This window comes from Sinocyclocheilus anshuiensis, unplaced genomic scaffold, assembly GCF_001515605.1.
Source record: "Sinocyclocheilus anshuiensis isolate Anshui unplaced genomic scaffold, SAMN03320099.WGS_v1.1 scaffold229, whole genome shotgun sequence".
NCBI lineage: Eukaryota > Metazoa > Chordata > Actinopteri > Cypriniformes > Cyprinidae > Sinocyclocheilus > Sinocyclocheilus anshuiensis.
In genome coordinates, this window is record NW_015537957.1 from 673,230 (window position 1) to 694,238 (window position 21,009).

At 36.3% G+C, this 21,009-nt stretch overlaps 1 protein-coding gene across 1 annotated transcript; it reads right to left on the reverse strand.

Moving 5' to 3' along the window:
* Positions 1-305: 305 nt before the first annotated feature.
* On the reverse strand, positions 306-9,047 carry LOC107665693 (butyrophilin subfamily 3 member A3-like). The gene is made up of 10 exons (XM_016456681.1): positions 8,940-9,047; positions 5,141-5,240; positions 4,128-4,226; positions 3,633-3,734; positions 3,340-3,474; positions 3,030-3,167; positions 2,893-2,944; positions 2,677-2,703; positions 2,520-2,546; positions 306-1,076 (listed from the first exon to the last, which is right to left on the reverse strand). Exons 2-10 carry the CDS (start codon positions 5,198-5,200, stop codon positions 517-519), a joined length of 1,200 nt encoding a protein of 399 aa, XP_016312167.1. The 5' UTR covers positions 5,201-5,240; positions 8,940-9,047; the 3' UTR covers positions 306-516.
* Positions 9,048-21,009: the final 11,962 nt, after the last annotated feature.

Below are 21,009 nucleotides of genomic sequence, written 5' to 3' on the forward strand. Positions count from 1 at the left end.
CCGGAACTGCTTCCGTGTACAACTGTTGGCGCAAGCTACATTAAAGTGATTATTAAGTTTTGAATATGGATATTTTTCTAACAAAAACGCATCGATTCGCTACAGAAGGCCTTTGTTCACCCCCCGGAGCTGTGAGAGACACTTTTTTTTATGGATGGGCGCATTTTAATTAAGTGCTTTTGGACTGATGCATGCAACACCCGCTGAGTGGCATTAAACAGCTTGAAAGATCAAAGGCAATTTTTTATATAACTCCGACTGGATTCGTCTGAAAGAAGAAAGTCATATACACCTAGGATGACTTGAGGGTGAGTAATTTATGGGCTAATTTTCATTTTTGGGGGAACTAACCCTTTAAAGCACTTCACAAAATCCCTATGGGTAAAAATACTTAGCAAAATACTTGCATTTGCGACCCTGTGACCCTATCTGTACAAATGGTAACATATTAAGGTCCAGTTGAGAACCACTGGTCTAGAGATTAAGCACTGGGCTCCGGTTGGATTCGGTTGGGTCTCAACCCCACAGGCAAATGCCGGGACACAGGCAGTGGCTCCTGTTCCTGGGGGATCTGATCACCAGGTCTTTCACGATCTCCACCGTTCCGAAGAGCGGGAAGAGCTTTTCGTCAAATGTCTCGTTGTAGGTGTAGATGTGGGAGCGGTTCTCCACGTCGTAGAAGGACAGCTGGCCCTGGTCGTAGTCTAGGTAGACACCGACCTTTTGAGGAATCAAGGCGGCCGGCAGGGCGGTGAACGGCACGGTGAGGGCCTTTAGCTCCGTGCCACGCTCCAGCCGCAGGGTCAGGTAGCCAGTGTTGGTGTTCAGGGACTTGAAGCCCTTACGCAAGGCGGACTCTTTGGCCACACCGATGCGCCAGTCCATTTCTCCCACATCCACCTCCCAGTACTGGCGGCCAGAGGCGAAGCCTTCGGTTCCCACCGCACACCACCAACCGTCGAAGCGCTGGTGATAGTTGGGCACGTCTTTGCGCTCGAAACCACAGCGCATGCGCTTCTCATCCTCGGAGACCAGCAGGTCAGGGTTGGCCGTGTCCAGGTCAAGGGTCACCTCCACTATGATGGAATGAATGGAGGGTTGTGACTAATGTGTAATCAGTTTTATGAACTATGAATCAATAGCTATGTTTCCATCCAAAGATGCGAATTTAACTTATGCGCAAAACAGAGAACAAAATCACTTCCTGGTAAACTGTGGCACTGAATATCACTAAGAAAACTAGGAGAAGCCACTAAATGTAATCATTTTCATATATGATATAAATTACTTGCACCTCAGAGCGAGCAGACGAAACACAATAAATGTGGTCAATGCTTTCGGAGGTGGATGCTGCTGTTTGGGAATGCAGTCGTGTAAGACAATTATACAGAAATACTTTGACGACAGACTTTGCTCAGGCATTTCAGAATGACCATAACAACATAAAGATGCTGTGAACGAGATCGGTCCGCTGCTAGTCAAGTTATCCCGTCTCATAGCACAAAGTCACATGACTTTTTCGATGCGCATGGAGGAATTTATTCGGTAAATGTTTTTCCATCGTAGTTTATGCGCATTTTTTCTTATCGGATAAAAAGTTTATCCTACTCAAATGTGCGAATACTGTATGTTTTTAGAATTTATGCGCATCTTGGCGTTTCCGTTTTTATGCGATATTCCAAAATGCGCATAAAAATAGGTGGATGGAATGGAAACATAGCTAATGAAAATGGCTCTGTTTCAAAACCTAGAGAGCGGCCTATGTAGGCAGCATTTTGCAGCATTCAAGTCACAAAGATGGTAAGATACCATCTTTAAACAAAATTCTAAATTCTAAACTAAACAAAAAACAAATTCTATGTATACTATATTTAGAATTTAGACTAAATTCTATCCGCTTCACAAATACTATGTAGATTTGTATGTGATGCTATACTTGTAATCCCATAATGCATTACGACAAGATAGTGGACTACTTGTTGGTATTAAATAGTATTTTGGTAGCTTTCAGTTAAATTAAAAGTAAATATTTCTACAATTCTAAATCCTCAGTTTTACTCAGTATTTTTCAGTGACATGTAGAATTAGTAGAATATCACAGTGTCAGCAACTTTATTTACACTACCATTCAAAACTTTTGGGTTGGTAATATTTTATTGTATTTATTTATTTTTTAAATGAACGCTTTTAATTAACAAGGATGCATTAAATTGATCACAAGTGTAAAGACATTTAAAATGTTAAAAAATATTTATATTTCAATTCATAAAAAATCCTGAAAAAATGTATCATGTTTTCCAAAAACGTATTTTCAACACTGATAATAATAATACATTTCTTGAGCAACAAATCAGCATATTATTATGATTTCTGGAGGAGACTGAAAATTCAGCTTTGCATCACAGGAATAAATTACATTTTAAAATGTATTCCCATAGGAAACACTCATTTTAAATTGTAATAATATTTCACAATATTACTGTTTTTTACAGCATTAAATAAACAAATAAACATCTTACCTCCTGCATCACTGATCCAGTCCCACACTAAATAATGAAAAGCAATAATTAGCTCAAGTTCATAACGAGTCTAAATATTCAATCCACCCTATAATTGCAAAACTGTCCAGAATATCCATTCAGATTTTCAAAAGAGAAACATTAACACAGGACTCACCTACATGAGGAATATATGGGGTGGCACCTAAGTCAAAAACAAAAAATAGAAAAATGAAGGTGCTGTCAGCAAGATGTTTTAATACCAGGCATTATATTTCGCTACTACCTGACAGATACGTGAACAAGGTTAGCCACAGCTGAAGTCGTTTACAGCACATCTGAAATCATTTTTCTTATATTCATGATATTCAAGAAACTGATGTGATGTTCAGACCTATTTTTTGGCTCCTCTGTTTCCACATAAGCCACTTTTGCGGAATGTTCTCCTAAACGCACAAATAAATCAGTTTTATGTTACAATAAATGAATTTGCCCACTGAATTAAACTATGCAATGTTGTTTTCTTCACACCTTGTCTAGTTCTTTGCTGATTAGCGTCCAGAACACCAGCTCCATGGCCGACTGCAGGGTGGCCATCTGACCTTTTTTCCAGTGATTCTCAAGGTCATCCAAAGCCGCCACCACCTGCTCTCCAGGCCACACACTTTGCTACACAGCAATGTGGGAATAAATGATGCAAATGTTGCCACTCAACATAACTGACATGCAACTATTAAAGGAAAAGTTCACGCAAAAAATGAATATTCCAAAAATAATAGCATTTAGAATGTCCCAATTAAAAACATGGAAACCCAGCGAGTGTGTGTGTGTGTGTGTGTACCTCAGGTTGGGCCCTCAGGTCTTTGGTCCAGGTGAGAATGACTCTCCTGGCGCTCTCTATATCCTGCTCACTGCTCAGAGTCAGATCCTTCCAGTCACTTCTCTCTGGCCATCCATCAGTCAGCATTGGTCTTTTCTGTTAGAACAATATTTGGTGACACTCTAGTTCTGGTAAGCTAGTGAGATGCCTACATAAGCAGCCTTTTAAGGAGTCAAAAAAGTACGTCAATTTGCAGCAATTTGGTTTCAGCGGGTGCATAAAAAATAGAGTAAAGGTATAAATGAGCATCTTGCCTTGCTCTCGAGCAGCGATGCCCACTCCAGAATGAAGGCCCTGCAGGTGAGAGTGGGCCACACATCCTCACTCTTTGAGATGTTCTCCAACACCTCTGACCTCTACGGCCACCAGGAGAGAAGAAAACACACACGTACCATCAGAACCCAATAATTCAGTTCAGTTACTGAATTTGAATTTAGGTAGCAAAGAGAACTTCATATCTTAAAAATCTAGTTTTTTTGTAACATATTACGTTTTAAACCATACAGCACGTTGAGGTCAACATCTGATAGCAATAGTGTTTGAAATGCTACCTATTGAAATTGAATTCATAATATCTTTCATTTTTGTCATCTTTCTTTTTTTTTTTTAAACAGAGAACACTGAAAAAAGTTCAACAACTGTCATTTAGTTAATGTGAGTTTCCAGGTTTTTTTTAGTACATAAAAAAAAATGAAAGTATTTTTTAAGTTAGTGAATATGTCATTAAATGTCAGTTCCAGTGGCTGTACCTGACAGACACGTCCCAGATCCTTGGCCAGGTTGACAATGAACTGCTGGCTCTCGTCCAGTGGTTCTCTCTTCTCATTTTTCACCTTCTTACGAAACTCCTGAATTAATAAATTCATTAAATGTTATACGAATCTTGATAAACGCTAAAACAATCAAAGCTATTTCAAGGCTAGTCTAAGTGATGGACTGCCTACAGGCCCTATTCATGAAACACAAAAGAACAAATTTATCAGATAAATCAATCTGTACATATTACTTTTGGGTTGACAGAAATCATCACATTGATGACACATTAAAACAAACTGTAATCGGTCTCTTTTTGTGTCATTCATGAAGTTTCTTGGCTGCACTACCCTGCTGAAAAAAAAACAATAGACACCATTACAAAACTGTAATGGTTTTATTGGTTATAATGGGACTTGTGTTGGTTTCAATGGAAACTGTAATGGACCCTGTGGGTTTCTACTGGTCGCCTTCTATTGGTGGCTTGTTAAAACCAATACATCCTAATGGAATATATCCCAAAACACACGACAGAAAACCATTTTTAATGTTGATGGTTTGTAATGTTTGTAATGCTATTTGTAGTGGAAACCATTAGAGTTTTCTGTGATGGTTTCTATTGTTTTTCTCAGCAGGGTAAGCTGTAAAGTGGACCAGAATTTATTCTGAAAGTTCAAAAGCTTGTCTATGTGAAACTATTTCAGCATGTTCAGGGAGGTTTTTCATTAAGGTTACAGCAAACAAACAAGAACAGTGTTTCATTAAAATGCAACTCATGCGTAGTCTACTTCCTGTGTCTTTGTCTCCTGTTAATGAGCAGCAGAAGACTCACAGCTATTGAAATCGGTCACAATGACCAGCTAAAAGAGCCTTTTATCTCACTTTTTCGACTAAGAGATAGACAAACTTTGTCATGCCTACTGAATGTTTTGAAACAACAGTTTCATTCTGTTTTTATATGTCACTGTATCTAAGAAGAACAGATTGACAACATATTTGTGCAAGGTACCTTAAACTTCTCCGTAACATTCTTGGTTGGTTCGACCAGAAACTGAAGACACTGCATCATGGTGGCTGCTGCTCACAGAAATCCTTCACCAGAGGAAAAACTACAGCAAAGACAGAAAATGACAACGGTTTTCTGTCAAAACTTAGAGGTCATTTAAAGGTTTTTCTTACCGAGTGATACACAAACCTAATTTAAACTTCAAAAACAATGTGTCAACCCAGCAGACTGCTTGATAAATGATTAAACACTAAGCAGATATATAGACACCTTGCTCTTGACCTGAATAATGCAAAGCTTCAGGAGTTCAGTGTTTATACAACCGCATGGCCTACACTCTTGTAAAAAAAATAAGTGTGCTTAATTGTATTGAAAGTGTACTAAAAATCTTTAAAGTATATTTGTGACCCTGGAGCACAAAACCAGTCTTAAGTCGCTGGGGTATATTTGTAGCAACAGCCAACAATACATTCTATGGGTCAAAATTATAGATTTTTCTTTTATGCCAAAAATCATTAGGATATTAAGTAAAGATCACGTTCCATGAAGATATTTTGTAAATTTCCTACCGTAAATATATCAAACCTTAATTTTTGATTAATAATATGCATTGCTAAGAACTTCATTTGGACAACTTTAAAGGCGATTTTCTCAATATTTGGATTTTTTTGCATCCTCAGATTCCAGATTTTCAAATAGTTGTATCTCAACCAAATATTGTTCTATCCTTACAAACCATACATCAATGGAAAGCTTATTTATTCATTTATTTATTTGTTCAAATGATGTAAAAATCTCAATTTCAAGAAATTGACCCTTAAGACTGGTTTTGTGCTCCAGGGTCACTTTTTCAAACTATATTTGGAGATAATATAATAATGAAATAAAAGGCCACTTTAAGTGCACTTAAAGATAGTATACTTTTATGACTGTTTCTAAACACTTAAGTACACTTTTTAAAAATTTGCACTTTGTGATATGACAAACATTTCAAAAGAAATTACATTAAAGTATATTTTATTTGATCATAAATGTTTGTCAGTACATTCAGCAATTCACTTTAACCATATTTCAAAGACAAGAAGTAATTATAAAATTACGTATGGAGATCTTACTTTAGTCTTACTTAAGTGGGTCAAAAAGCACCCTAAAGTTTTTTTGTTTGTTTGCTTGTTTTTTTGAAATGGCATTTAATATAAATTTAACTATAATACATTTTTATTTAATTGCAATTAAGTGTCAGAAAACATTACATTCAGTTTGCACTTAAGTAGGCCTATTCTTTTAAAGTGAATGATTTCCATAACAAGCAAACTTTTTAAAAGAATGCTAAAGTGTACTTCTTTTTCACAAGTGTCGCATGACTACAAAACCAGATTTGATCATTTTATGAAGATAACAAGTGGTGCTTGTCCACCATCATACTGGAGTGCTGTGGGTGTTTGCCAGAGCTGTTTTTTCCCACACATCTTATCATCAGTCAGAAAATCGAGTTATGAGCAAAAACGATAACAAAAAGTCTTTTGGACATTAAGATCATTAAAGAAAAAAACGTACTATCTGTGCAAAAGCTCATTTTGTGACTGAGGAGAGCACACGTGACTCAAAGCTGTGATGATCATCAGAGGATGTGGTGGAGGATTATCCAAACACCAACATTACATTCTAACTTATAGTAATAAAACATAGACAAAGAGGAAGAATATAGTGCCGCTGCTCATTTGCAGTAATTATATTAGAAATGAAATGACTCATTTCATATAGCTTAGATTAATATTTTGTTTGATACTTTGATATTATACGGTATCCGAGCTAATACAACAAAATTCATATGAAGTAATATGAAATTATTATAACTAAATACCAATTATAATTATCTGTTGTATCATTTCTGAGAACAGACAGGTAAGACTTCAAAACTATCTTACACAAAATCGTCTAGGATCCTATAAAAGGGTGTTCCGGTGAATTCAGTTTCCGTTTCCCCCTCACAGCGCCTGCGCAACTTCGCAGTGTTGCCAAGTCCGTGGTTTTCCAGCGGTAGTTTGTAGTAGCAATTGGGCGGTTTTTATAAAAAAATATCCTGGCAACCCTGAAACTTCAGTACTAAAATCATGACGTCATGATTAATACGTATTAATGTATGTGACGTCCTGTTCAATCGCAACATAGTCAGATTTCCCTGCTAATTCTAACGTCTAATTATTTTAGGTAACTCAGAGTGATGCTCCTGATGTGTTTTTAAAATATCATAATTACGTCTAACCACTTTTCTCTGCAGTTTACACTGAAAACACAGGGGGAACAGATTTTTCCAGAGGCCTGAGAAAATTGCCCCCCCCCTTTTTTTTTTAAATGTCATAATTATGTCTAGCCACTTTTATCTGCAGAATAGTGTCTTAAACTAAAACACTAAACACGCAGGGGGAACATATCTTAAAAGATACACTTTTTTTTTTACAAAACTACACAATTTCAAGACGTTCTGGTCTTTTTAATGTTAACCGTGAGTGCACAAGTTTAAACAATGGGAAATCACAATCAAAAATAAATTAATCACTTTTTAAAAATACAATAGTGCAATACAGTACAACAGAAAAGCAATTTTGAAACCATACAAACTAAAATATACAATCGTAGAAACACAAAAAAGTCAATACAAGTGCAATTTTGAAAAGCAAGCAAAAACTATTTACAAAATGTTCATAATATACTGACTCAGATAATACACGCTGGCCAATAATATTCTTTATTGACTGGTGGGTTGCCAACACATGACTGGTGCTACCACCTGTCACATCCATCACAGGTAATCTGAAAGATCATACAATATGTTAAATAACCATAATTGTCTCAAAATGTGCAATATAGTTTATTTGTTATTATTTCGACAAGGCTTACACACAGAAACACACACACACACACTAACAACAGCAATAACGATAAAATGGAAATGGGCGTCTGAACAAAAGAATGCCCCTGACGAAGGAATTTAACTGTCTAATTGTAATGAATGGTGTTACACTTCATAACAGGCAAACGTTAGAATTAGCAGGGAAATCTGACTCTATGTTGCGATTGAACAGGACGTCACGTACATTAATAGGTATTTAATTACAAATGATATAATTAACATGGTGAAATGAACGTTGCTTGCAGAAAGACAGCAAAACCACCATAAGCGGACTTGCTTAGCCGGGTCGAAATCATGACGTCATGATTTTAGTACTGAAGTTTCAGGGTTGCCAGGATATTTAAAAAAAAAACGCCCAATTGCTACTACAAACTACCGCTGGAAAACCGCGGACTTGGCAACACTGCGAAGTTGCGCAGGCGCTGTGAGGGGGAAACAGGGAAACTGAATTCACCGGAACAAGGGCTCGTATATACTGTACGTGCAATTTCAGCATTTGTAATGGAGTTCAAAAGGCTTATAAACATCATCATGCATTTAAATATAATACAAATCTGAGGTAAATGTACATTTGACGGCATTGTAATTCTGACACGCGTCTAGAGCTGAATAAATACTGGAAGAGACGCATGACTTTGCTGCACTGCACAAGCTCTTTCATGTATATTGATGAGGTAATGCCCTTGAACGACATTCTCAAGTCAGTCCGACACAACATATTTCGCATGATCTTCACACTGCGAGTGTATGCATGTAAACAATGCCATGCTGTGTTTTCATGACGTACATGAGAAAACAACATGCTGCACAAGGTTTGCAAAAAATAGACAGAGAGAAAATAAATCAGCATGCATAGCATCATATGTCCGTATGCATTCATCACTGTACCTGTAAGAGGTGTGCTGTGCCGCGGAATGGATCCTTCCACAGAGAAAGTCGTCCAGCGAGTCAGAGGAGAATGAATGCTGCAGCGAATACTTGACCTTGTTTACATACAATGACTTCGCAGAGCCGAACGTCATTCGGGCTTTTCCGGAAAACAGATGCGGAATGAAAGCGGCTCCATGTTTATTGTGGCCCAAGGTAAGTGAGTCTTATCGTACTATACATGATTATGAATTTTCCTTTCTTTTAACTTTATAAAAAGAAGAACATAGTTATATGGTTCTCTAAATCAAAAGTAGCCTATAATAAATGTGAATAAAAATGTGAATTTGAGAATGTCACCAAAGTTTGTTTATTTATTTATTTATCATGACATTTCTTTCTCCCAAATGAAATTCACTATTTCAACCATAGTTTCTGCTAGTAAAATCATCATAAATGAAAATGTAATCCTCTTCAGACAGTATAAGAAGCATCAGTCATTTTATTTTATTTGTTGGTGGTAAATAACTATTGCTTATACATTTTACTTTTGGGGAAGTCGTGGCCTAATGGTTAGAGATTCGGACTCGTAACCCAAAGGTTGCGGGTTCGAGTCTCGTACCGGCAGGGAATGTAGGTGGGGGGAGTGAATGTACAGCGCTCTCTCCCACCTTCAATACCACGACTGAGGTGCCCTTGAGCAAGGCACCGAACCCCCAACTGCTCCCCGGGCGCCGCAGCAAAAATGGCTGCCCACTGCTCCGGGTGTGTGTTCACGGTGTGTGTGTGTTCACTGCTGTGTGTGTGCACTTTGGATGGGTTAAATGCAGAGCACTAATTCCAAGTATGGGTCACCATACTTGGCCACATGTCACGTCACTCACTTACTATTAATTATGAATTATCCCTAAACCAAAGTTGGCACAGTTTTCATACAAATAAGCAAATAATACAAAACACAAATAATGTCAATGACTGTAATGACATATGTTAACCATGATGTTTTTTTTTTTTGTAAAATAAATAAACAATATTTATACAATTGTTTTTCATCTAGGAAACTGTATTTCCTTTTACTTTTCTTTAAAGTGCCGCCAAATGTACTGACATGTCATTTCTATTGAAATATGTAATTTATTTAAATATATTTGTAATTACACATTCGCAGTGATAAAGTTGCAATTTAGTACATTTAACCCTCTATAGGAGTAATTATGAATTTACAGCGTAAAAAATATTGACTTTATATTTTACATATATTTAGGAGTAAAATCATTTTCCAAAATGTGTTTTCTTCATCTGACCTTTTTTTAGGGATCTGTCATTTATAACTGACGTTGTCCCATTAGGGTAAATTATTTTTGTCAAATTGTCTGAAACTTCACACACGATCAAATGCTTTTTCACTATTTGAAAAGAAGTGAAAAAATCTTACTGTTTCAAACAAAATAAAAAAAAATGTTGTGCTGCTATATTTGATTTGGAACTCGCGAGTGAAAATGTCTAAAACTTCACACAAATTCGGATGCAATTTCACTGCCTGAAAACCATGTCTTAGTGTTTCAGAAGCATTAAAACAACTTTAAAATTGTGTTTCATCTTGGAATTTCAAATCAATTATCGTAGCACATGTGAAAATCAACAAGACTCTTCTTTTTTAGTGTACCCCACACATCCCACACGCAAGTAGATGTTGACTTGTGCAGTCATCATTGGAGCATCGCTGCCTGTCAGTATAGCAATGCCAATAGACATTAGCATCTTTCCTGACCTCTGGTTGTTGTATGGATCACATCTTTCAAACTGGCATACAATAATGTACCCAAATTTCTGACTTCCACAACAACCTATTCTTCATCACTGCCCTCACCCTCATTGCTTCTATCCTCCTTGGTCCTCAGCAACTTGTTTTATTACTACAACCTGATTTTCTGATGCTTTCATATCACTATCATCAATACTTTCTGAAATAAGTACATATTTGTCTCTCCATCTTCCAAAAATCTTACAAACATGAACCTAAAACACATGCATAAAAAGTCTATTATACTGGTAGAGTCTATTATGCTGGTCAATAGTGCCAGCTACACAAAATATGCATCACATAATAGGACTTTGTCAGTTATGCATGACGCTCAGATTTGTTGGTCTCTGAGTTGTTGTTTTTATAAAAGTGCATTAACAATGACAAAAAAAACTTTAGAAAACACATTTGGATGTACAATTATATTTTTTGTAACTTGAATTTATATGTACTTTCTAGTCTAAAATGAGCTCACTATTAGGGATGTGCATCTCACGACTCAGGCCGATACGATACGCATCTCGATGCATAGCCAATGATACGATACATTAAAGATACATATGAAGCAGCTACCGATGCGATGCGATACGATTCACCCCTATTATGATGCAGTGCAATCCAATTTCGATTCGATTCGATTCAACACAATGCGATTTGATGCAATATGATGCAATGGAGAAAATATCACTTTTAATGCCTCGAGGCCTGTTTCATAAAACAAGTTAACCAAATAAGCCAGGCTTATTTCAGTTAGTCTGACTCATTGTCAAATGATTTGGTTCCATAAAGCAAATTTAACATAGATCAACCTTAGTCACTGTGGCAACATATGCTGGGAAACCAACCTGGTCTAAAGCAGGCTAACTGCCAGGCTAAGCTCCTCTAACACTGACCAACAGGAACACAATGATATTACCACACTGTCTCACATACTATTAGGCTATTTGACTTTTTTTGTTTTAACAGTTTCTAGCCATGCAGCCTTTCTCTCTGGTTTTATTACAGCTGTACCTTTTATAGTTTGCAGAACAGATAGCAGAACATTACAATCTAAAATTGCTATTTAAAGCATTAAAATAACTAAATTAAAAATAAAAATAAAGAATAAAGAAAACGACTACATTTTAACTGCTATAAGAAACACACATGAACTCATTTGAGCTTAGTAATTAGTACTGTAGCCTACTAGCTTACATTTGATTTACCTATTACAATAGTCCACTTAGTTACTGCTATCATAAAAATACTTTATATGTAGGTTTAAAAGTCTACAAAAGGCACATTTAATGTCCAAAAACAAATATTGTAGCAAACTGTATATTTTACTCAGAATTATTGCACTCCTATTTGATTGCGCTCTGCCTGTTTGGCGTGCATGCGCGCAGCTGCGCTCGTTGCTCTCACATGCCTCTATATGTTTGCATGACTTTCTAACATTTACAGATGAAGAAGATAACTGTGACATGTCAGTTATGCACTGAGGAAAACACAACGCCTCAAATGCATTAAACAGCACAGATATATTCGCTGTTTGTCCAAAACAAGAGCCTCCCAAATCTCATAAATACGCTGCTGTATCTCTACATTCAAAAAGCAATAAAAATAAAAGTTCTAGATTGCACAGACTAGCTCCATCTCAGATTGAGAGTACACCTTGCCACTTCTTCTTCTTCTTCTTTCAGGTTTAATGGAGGATGGCAACTCAGCTCAAATGTGCATTACCGCCACCTACTAGACTGGAGTGTGGGTATTAGACTGACATCAAAGGAGAGGTGGAGAGAGAGAAAGAAAAAAAAACCCCTATTAAATTATTTCACTTAACCCAGTGTTTTTCTGAAATAACATTAATAAATTGTGTATTCTCCCAGATGCTTTCCCTAATAAATGCTCAAGTGTCATGCTTTGTTCATCCATTTGTGCCTTTAATTCTGCCCTATCTTCTTCATATTTTTTGCAGTCTAACAGTATATGCTTCACTGTCTCTTGTACATTACAATAAGTGCATAATCCAGTGGGATGTTTTCCTATTCTGTGCAATGTTGTATTTAAACCAGTGTGACCCATTCTAAGACGTGAGACTAACATCTCCTCCCTTGGGCTTCTGCCCTTCCTCATGCTTGTGACTACTTGATTTTGTATACTGTATAAATGACGTCCTGTATCCGCTGTGTTCCAATATTCCTGCCATATTTTAAATGAATGTTGCTTTATGATGGTTTTGACCTCTGCTCTACTTATTGGTACGTGTACATCTACTGTTTCATGCTTTGTAGAGTTTTTTGCTAGCATATCCACAACTTCATTTCCTTCCACCCCTACATGGGCAGGAACCCAAAGGAAGGAGACAGCCATTCCCTTATTATGAAGTGTGAGAAGCAAGTGGAGTATTTGGTAAATGAGGTCTTGTCTACATGACGCTCTCCCAGATTGAATGCTTAATAATGCTGATAAACTGTCTGAGGCTATAACGACACCTTGGTTCTGATTATTTTCTTCCACCCACCCTAACGGCAGTAAAATTGCTACTAACTCCACAGTGTAAACTGACGGGTAGTCTGTTGTCCTCTTTTTGACTACTACTTCATACCGAGGAATAAAAAATGCTGCACCAGTACGGCCTGTTTCCGGCTGCTTTGATCCATCCGTAAATATGAATAATTCCTCTTGATACTGCTCTACATAGTTTTGAACTATTATCCACTGTGGCATTATTTTTGAGTTTTCTTTTAGTATTTGTTGTAAGCTTATATTTACAGATGGTTTTATAAATTTCCAGGGTGGCATCATTGATATTGCCACAGTGGGTCCTACTTGCAACTGATTGAGACCTGCATTTTGAGCCTTAGCATTCCCCACCCATCCAAAACTGTAAAAATTGCTTTTATTATGCTCTGCGCATTCTTGCAAGACAGCTTTTGTGGGGTGCACCATACTATGTCCTTGTAAATTAGTCCAATACGCCAACATGATCTTGACCCTCCTAATACGTAGCGGCATCTCTCCTGCTTCCACCTGTAATGCAGTTACTGGTGATGTTTTAAATGCTCTGGTACAAATCCGGAGTGCCTGTGCCTGCTCCACATCAAGCTTTTTAAGGTTAGATTCCGATGCTGACATATACGCTAAGCAACCATAGTCAGAGGCAGTTCTCATGAGAGCCTGATAAATGTTTATTAGCGATGCTCTACTCGCTCCCCAGTCTCGCAGCACTTTCTGTATTACTTGAACTATTATACCGTGTTCCCTTTCCATCATTAATACACACCAATTCCTTATCATCTATAAATTTCTCTATTGCTAATCCATTTATATCTGTGTTTTTACTTCCCCATAATGTACTGTGTGCATTAAAATCCCCACATACCACTATTTTGCCCTGCATTGATCCGCAAACTAATTCCAACATATCAGTACTTAATCTATTGCAAGGGTTGTAAAAATTGTCTATTTTTATACTGTTTTCCTCTGACCATACTTCAATTACAACAGATTCATGTTCTTTGCCTTTACTAATAAGGTTATATCTTACCCCACTTTTAACAAAAGTTGCTACACCTCCACCTTTTCCTGTTTCTCTATCTCTCCTAATTGAAGTATATCCATACAATACAAAGTCCAACTGTGGTTTTAACCATGTTTCTTGCACACATATTACATGAGGTCTATCTGCTAAATCTGAGACAAAACTCTTGAATTCCTGTCCATTTGCTATAAGGCTCCTGGAGTTCCATTGCAATATAGCTAATATCATAAAGAGCCACCAACCCATGTCTGCGAGCTTGTGCTTCCTGCCACTATCATTTCTTCCACTACCTCACAGCTAAGCCCTTTTATTCCTAAATACTTTTCCGCTGATTTAACTATTATTTTGATCTTTTCTGTCTTCCTGTCTGTCTGTGCCGAGCAGTTTTGATCCATGATCGACATTAAGGTCTGTTTAAGAATTAACGTGCACATATTAGTGAGATTGCGTGAATTTAATTTGTCTTTAATGGAACCGCTTTAGCCCCGAATTGATTTGTTAGGTTATTTCAAGGTTATTTAGGTTTTGGACTTTAATCCCAGTTTTTCATCGGGTCTCGGTGATGTTGTGATTCACGCAGCAGCAGCAGTGATGAGAGCGCGCACTTGAGAAACAATTTAGAGAGGAGAAATCAATCTACATATAAAATATTGGTCACTTTCTAAATAATAAAAGTATAGCGCATCCACTAGTAATTATATATATAAATGAATCGGTTTTTATCGATGCAAATATGTTAGAAACGATGCATCGCGATATAAATGACAAATTGTAGCATATGCACACTTTTTAAACCGATGCATCGCATCGTTAACTTTTTTTTTTTTTTACCGATGCACCGAGCGAATCGGGGAATCTTCCCTAGGCTACTCACTATGGAGCCTTGAGAGCATGTGACCTAACATGTGCTAATGTCTCCTTTACTACTTAGTTACCAAAAATGTGAAGCACATGGCTAATAAATTTTAATTTTACTGGTTGAAGGGGATGTCATTTGACATAACTAAAATAAAATTCTGTTGGTTGAACATTAATATTGTATTTTAAATGCAATTTTCTTAGCGTCATTTATAAATGACGATATCCCATAGAGGGTTAAAATATGTTAACTTTAAATGTAATATCAAACAACACACTAAATTCTAATCAAATACTACATGTGCACAGTGTACTTCTTTAAAGGGGTCATATGATGCGATTTCAATTTTTCCTTTCTCTTTGGAGTGTTACAAGCTCTTGGTCCCCCACATATCTACGTCGCTATGTGGGAAGATTTGCATAACGCCGCACAAATGTTCACGCAAAGAAAGAAGGCGTAACTTTTAATCTAGCTGTAGTATTGTTGCCGCCGTCGCCATGTCCTGAAGAGCTGTGTGTTTCGTTGTGAAAGCGAAACTACTTTGTTTGGTCTTCCAAAAGAGGACGATATCCACTTCGTCATGCCTAGAGTTGATCCGTGCTGGTTGCTGAGGGAATACATCAACAGCACAACAAAGTGCTGTGGATCGCCGGATCGGCTTTCACCGTGGACGAAGCGGAGTCCAGCCCGGGGTAATCATATGTGGTTGCCGCTCCTTCGTCGAATCCGCCGGCCGTGCCGTTCTCAAGCCCGCGCCTCTCGTAAAAAGACAGTATAAGTCATTATAATCAGTAATTATGTCCCCACTGGATGCAACAAATGCCTCGTTTATAATGGGTTTTCATGTTTTTGTCTCGTTGCTCCGGCCGGGACACGGCATCAACAGTATGGTGAGGGGTGTAACATTTCCGTCACACGCTTGAGGAATTCGGCCAATCACAACGCACTGGATAGCTGGCCAATCACAGCACACCTCGCTTTTTCAGACCGATGAGCTTTGTAAAAATCGACGCGTTTCAAAAAGGCGGGGCATAGAGGAGAAACAATAATGTACAGTATGTGGAAAATAATGTGTTTTTTTTACTTTAAACCGCATAAACACATTTCATTACACCAAATACACAAAATAATGTTATTTTTAGCAGCATCATATGACCCATTTAAAGAATGACAAACGATTATTTAAACATAATTCGTTTAAAAAAAACACACACATGCACAAACAACCTGATTTTGGGTAAATCTAGGACAGAACACATGTTGGGCTAACCTGACCCGATTTTATAGATGAAATAAAACACACACCTGTAGGCTATCTCACCAAAGAAATGCACCAATTCGACGACGATGTGAATCGCTCTTTCCGAGAGGCAGTTTTAACATTAAAGGTGTAATAGGTGATTGTCTTCAGAAACATTTTTTGTTATGCTGGTTGAAAGTCTCTTCACATCCCGATAGCAATCATTAAGTTATAGAAAAAATAGAAAGCTAGTTTTTGTTTTTTGTTGTTTTTTTTAATAAAGAATAAAAAAAAATTAAAAAAGATAAATATAGATAAAGTAGAATTAAAATAGAATAGAAAGTGTTAGAGTTAGAGGGTCAAATAGAGGTATATATATATACTGTATATATAGCATGCATTTCTTCTGGAGATGCCTGAAGGTTTTGTCAAAGCATTTGACTTTCTGCAGACACGTTAATAAGTACACACTTTGTTTAATATAGCATAGACTTACATTACGTTGCAGACTTACATTACATTGCGTTGTGAAAAGCCTGTCAAGGTCAGGGACACTTCTGAATGGTTGGTGTAAATTTCATAAAGCACGTTAGAATAGTAGACATCATAATGGTTTGTGGCATTTTCTCATCAGTTTATATTTATATGTAGGCTAATTCCTGATTGGCAAGTATCAGTTAGTGGTGGCACATTTGATTAAAACGTTTCTTTTTTTTCTTTCTTTTTCTTCTTTTTTTTTTGTTTTGTATGTCAGTTAATGTTAAAACTGCTGCTGCTCTTTCCTGAAGAGGATGAGTAATTTTACCGCTGGGTTGTTATGTCGAGGCGTGGGAAAGGGGTGCATTTGACCAAGCAGCAACACAAAATCAGCTAATAGGCTCAACCCAACGTTTGCGTTGAACAAAATAACCCAGTTTTTTTTTTTAGAACATGACTGACAATGTAGGAAATCATTTAATTTGACATTATTACAAAGTGCACTTTTTGAAAGTGTACTTAAGTGAGTTAAGAAACATAGTCTCTCTCAAGTTCACTCAAGTGCCCTTTTATTTCAGTAATATTATGTATAATGTACAGTGTTTTAAATAAATATACTTTTAAAGGGATAGTTCACCTAAAAATGAAAATTCTGTCATTAATTGATCACTCTCATGTCGTTCTTCTTCAGAACACAAATGAAGATATTTTTGATTAATTCTGAGAGCTCTCGATCTGACCCTCCCATAGACAGCAAGGATCCTTACACGATCAAGGCTCAGAAACGCGGATATGATGTTTACGCTTTGATCTGAACGTAAACAACGTATCTGCGTGCATACGTTGTTTACGTATGTGATACTCTCCAAAATGGTGCTATAGGGTGATGTGGAGGAGACAATTGTTGAATAAAGTCATTATTTTTGTTTTCTTTGCGCACAAAAAGTATTCTCGTAGCTTCGTAAAATTACGGTTGAACCACTGAAGTCACATGGATTATTTTAACGATGTCCTTGCTATGTTTCTGAGGCTTGATTGTGTTAGGATCCTTGCTGTCTATGGAGAGTCAGAAAGCTCTCTGAATTCATCAAAAATAACTTAATTCGTGTTCCGAAGATGAACGAAGGTCTTATGGACTTGGAACGACATGAGGGTGAGTATGACAGAATTTTCATTTTTGGGTGAACTATCCCTTTAAGATTTGAAGTACACTTCAAGCGCACAAGGGTTACTTAACAGTGAGTAACTGAAAATGAAAACTAATTTGTTTATTACTGAAATAAAGGACAAATTCACATCTGTTCTTGTGTTCAGTGTGCAAAAATGATATCAGAATCAAGAAGGGTGAAGATGTTCAAAATCAAGCACTTTTCACTTCTATTCCAGACTCTCTTACATTGTTTGCCATGTGTTTTAACAGGAAGTCTTAGCAAGCGTGTTGTGTTCAAATCCCCATAAAGAGCCAATTCAGTGTGATTAACGTCACTCATGTGAAGGGCTGTTTTACGGGATCTAATGAAGATGAATCCGCTGACGCATTGAGTGTGTCTTCTTCTGACTGACATGTGTTATTCACTCTGTATTGTGTGTGTGGAGATTGAGGCCCCAGCTGTGCTGCTGCTGTGGACAGAAGACAAGCCTCTCTGTGGTGCCTCTCATTAGGACATCACTGAAGACAATAAAGACTCTATAGGAGCGGAAGAGTTACGCTTTAAACCGCTTCCAGGCATTCGGAGCTCATTTGGTTGCAGGTAACTAAACAGGAATAATACAGGATCATCTGTTTTTAGTTAGGAGTGGTAAAGTTGCTACTTCCTGAAGTGACCACTAGAAGACACAATTTCACTAAAATTCTTCAGTATCCAGAAGAAAGCTGTTGGTCTATAGGCAATACAATAATGACGATGAGATTTTTTGTTGTAGTTGTTGTTGATGTTTCTTGCAATACAATAGGGAAAGTGTGCTTAATTGCTAAATATTAATAATGTTTAATATTGCTAAATATTTATAATGTTTAATATAATGGCCTATATAAAGATAGATAGATAGATAGATAGATTAGAGTCTATTTGTACAATGTCCTTTAAATATTAGAGGACTTGTCTATTTAATACAGTTTAATACAATTAGTCAACAATATGCATACTACTGAAACATAAATGTTTATACAGTACACTATATATATTAGTGCTGTCAAACGATTAATTGCGATTAATCGCATCCCAAATAAAAGTTTTTGTTTACATGATATATGTGTGTACGGTGTATATTTATTATGTATATATAAATACAAGCACATGCATGTATATATTTAAAAAAAAATGGTATGTTTATATATTATATATATTTATATAAAATAAAAAATAGAATAATATAAATGTATATACATGTAAATATTTTCAAAATATATACATGCATGTGTGTGTGTGTTTATATATACATAATAAATATACACAGTACACATACATATATCATGTAAACAAAAACTTTTATTTTGGATGCGATTAATCGCGATTAATCATTTGACAGCACTAATATATATAAAGTAATATATATATATACATACATACATACATAAACTGATATACAGCCTTTCAGTATGAAGTATTTAGCCTATGTTTCTTATAGACATGATGCTAATAGTAATCATCCAGTCAAGTATGTTAATATTTAAAGGACTGGTCAATATTAAATTAAAACAGCACATTAAAAAATTCTAGTTGAATTTACACTACCATTAAAAAAGTTTGTAAAATCTCAATAAAGTCTCTTATGCTCACCAATGCTGCGTTTTTTTTTAAAGACAGTTAACAGTTACTGTTAAAAACAGTAATATTGCTAAATATGATTTCAATTTAAAGTAACTGTTTTCTATGGGAATATATTTTAAGATGTAATTTATTCCTGTGATGTAAAACTGAATTTTCAGCATCATCACTCCAGTCTTCAGTGCAACATGATCTTTCAGAAATCATTATATTATGCTGATTTGCTGCTCAACAAACAGTAATTAGTGTTTATCAGTGTTGAAAACAGTTGTGCTGTTTCGTATTTTTGTGGAAAACATGATGCATTCAGGATTTTTTTGATAAATAAAGAGTTCAAAAGATCAATTTTTATTTGAAATAGAAAACAATTGTCACATTATGCATCATATGTCTTTACTGTCAGTTTTGATCAAATAAATGCATCTTTGGTGAATAAAAGTAATAATTTCTTTCAAGTAAATTCTTACTGACCCCAAACTTTTGAACGGCAGTGTACATTCAGTTTTATTAGACATGTGAATCCCATGTGGGTTAATCATTGAGTGGATGTCCTGTTGATTAATGCCCACTGATTGGTCAATACTGTCAATACTAAAATATATAATATAGTAACAGGTAAGATGCGAAACATGTTCACCATATCACTGCACAGTTCCATTTAGTCGTGACTATATCACAGCGCAGCACAACCTCTCATACCAGCTTAATTCTTGTGCCCTAAGGAAAATATTTCTCATGTAGCTTTTGAAAGATGCAAATGCGTGTTCAGAGGGAAATGAGGACACAGGCTGTGGCCTCAAACTTGTTACGCATGAAACTGCTTCGAATTTGAATTTTGTTTGTGAATGCAAACATCTTGAAATCATATGCTCTGAGTACTGTATTTACAGTAAAGGGAAAAAACTGATGATTTAGTGTGACCCATTCCTGAGCACACCATCAGAAGAAACAAGTCCACGTCTAATATTACTTTTGCAAACTGTACATTTAACATCTTTATTCACAGTGATAAAATTGAGCACATTCGTAAACGGTCATTCAAAAAGAGAGATTCGACAAATAGAATTTCAGCAAAGCGTCATTTGGTTTGACAAGGAACATGTACACCGAAAAAAATGACCAAAAACTGAATTGAATTCAAACTAATTTCCATTCTCTCTGCCTAAAATAGTGATCGAATTTGTTCTAGTAACTCTCATACAAAAGCACATGATTACATATGATGAAACGGTAATAAAAGAATCATCCCTGTAATGTCCAAAACATGGCTTCAAATATCCCTTTTTTGTGCTTATAGGTCAGTACAGTACACCAGCTGCTACTTTGGCATTAGATGAACCTGCCATCTCTGTGAAAAATTAAACATGAAATCAAAATAGACTTTATTTATGGTTAATAAATGTCACTAGTGTTATTCTGA

What these genes read in the sequence shown, in the direction of transcription:
- LOC107665693 (XM_016456681.1), bottom strand. Translation starts at nt 5,200, where the DNA reads ATGATGCAGTGTCTTCAGTTTCTGGTCGAACCAACCAAGAATGTTACG. An exon ending in ATCTGGGACGTGTCTGTCAG is followed by an intron (nt 3,735 to 4,127) that starts GTACAGCCACTG and finishes TGGTGGCCGTAG; the next exon opens with AGGTCAGAGGTGTTGGAGAA. An exon ending in ACAGAGGAGCCAAAAAATAG is followed by an intron (nt 2,704 to 2,892) that starts GTCTGAACATCA and finishes TTTTTGACTTAG; the next exon opens with GTGCCACCCCATATATTCCT.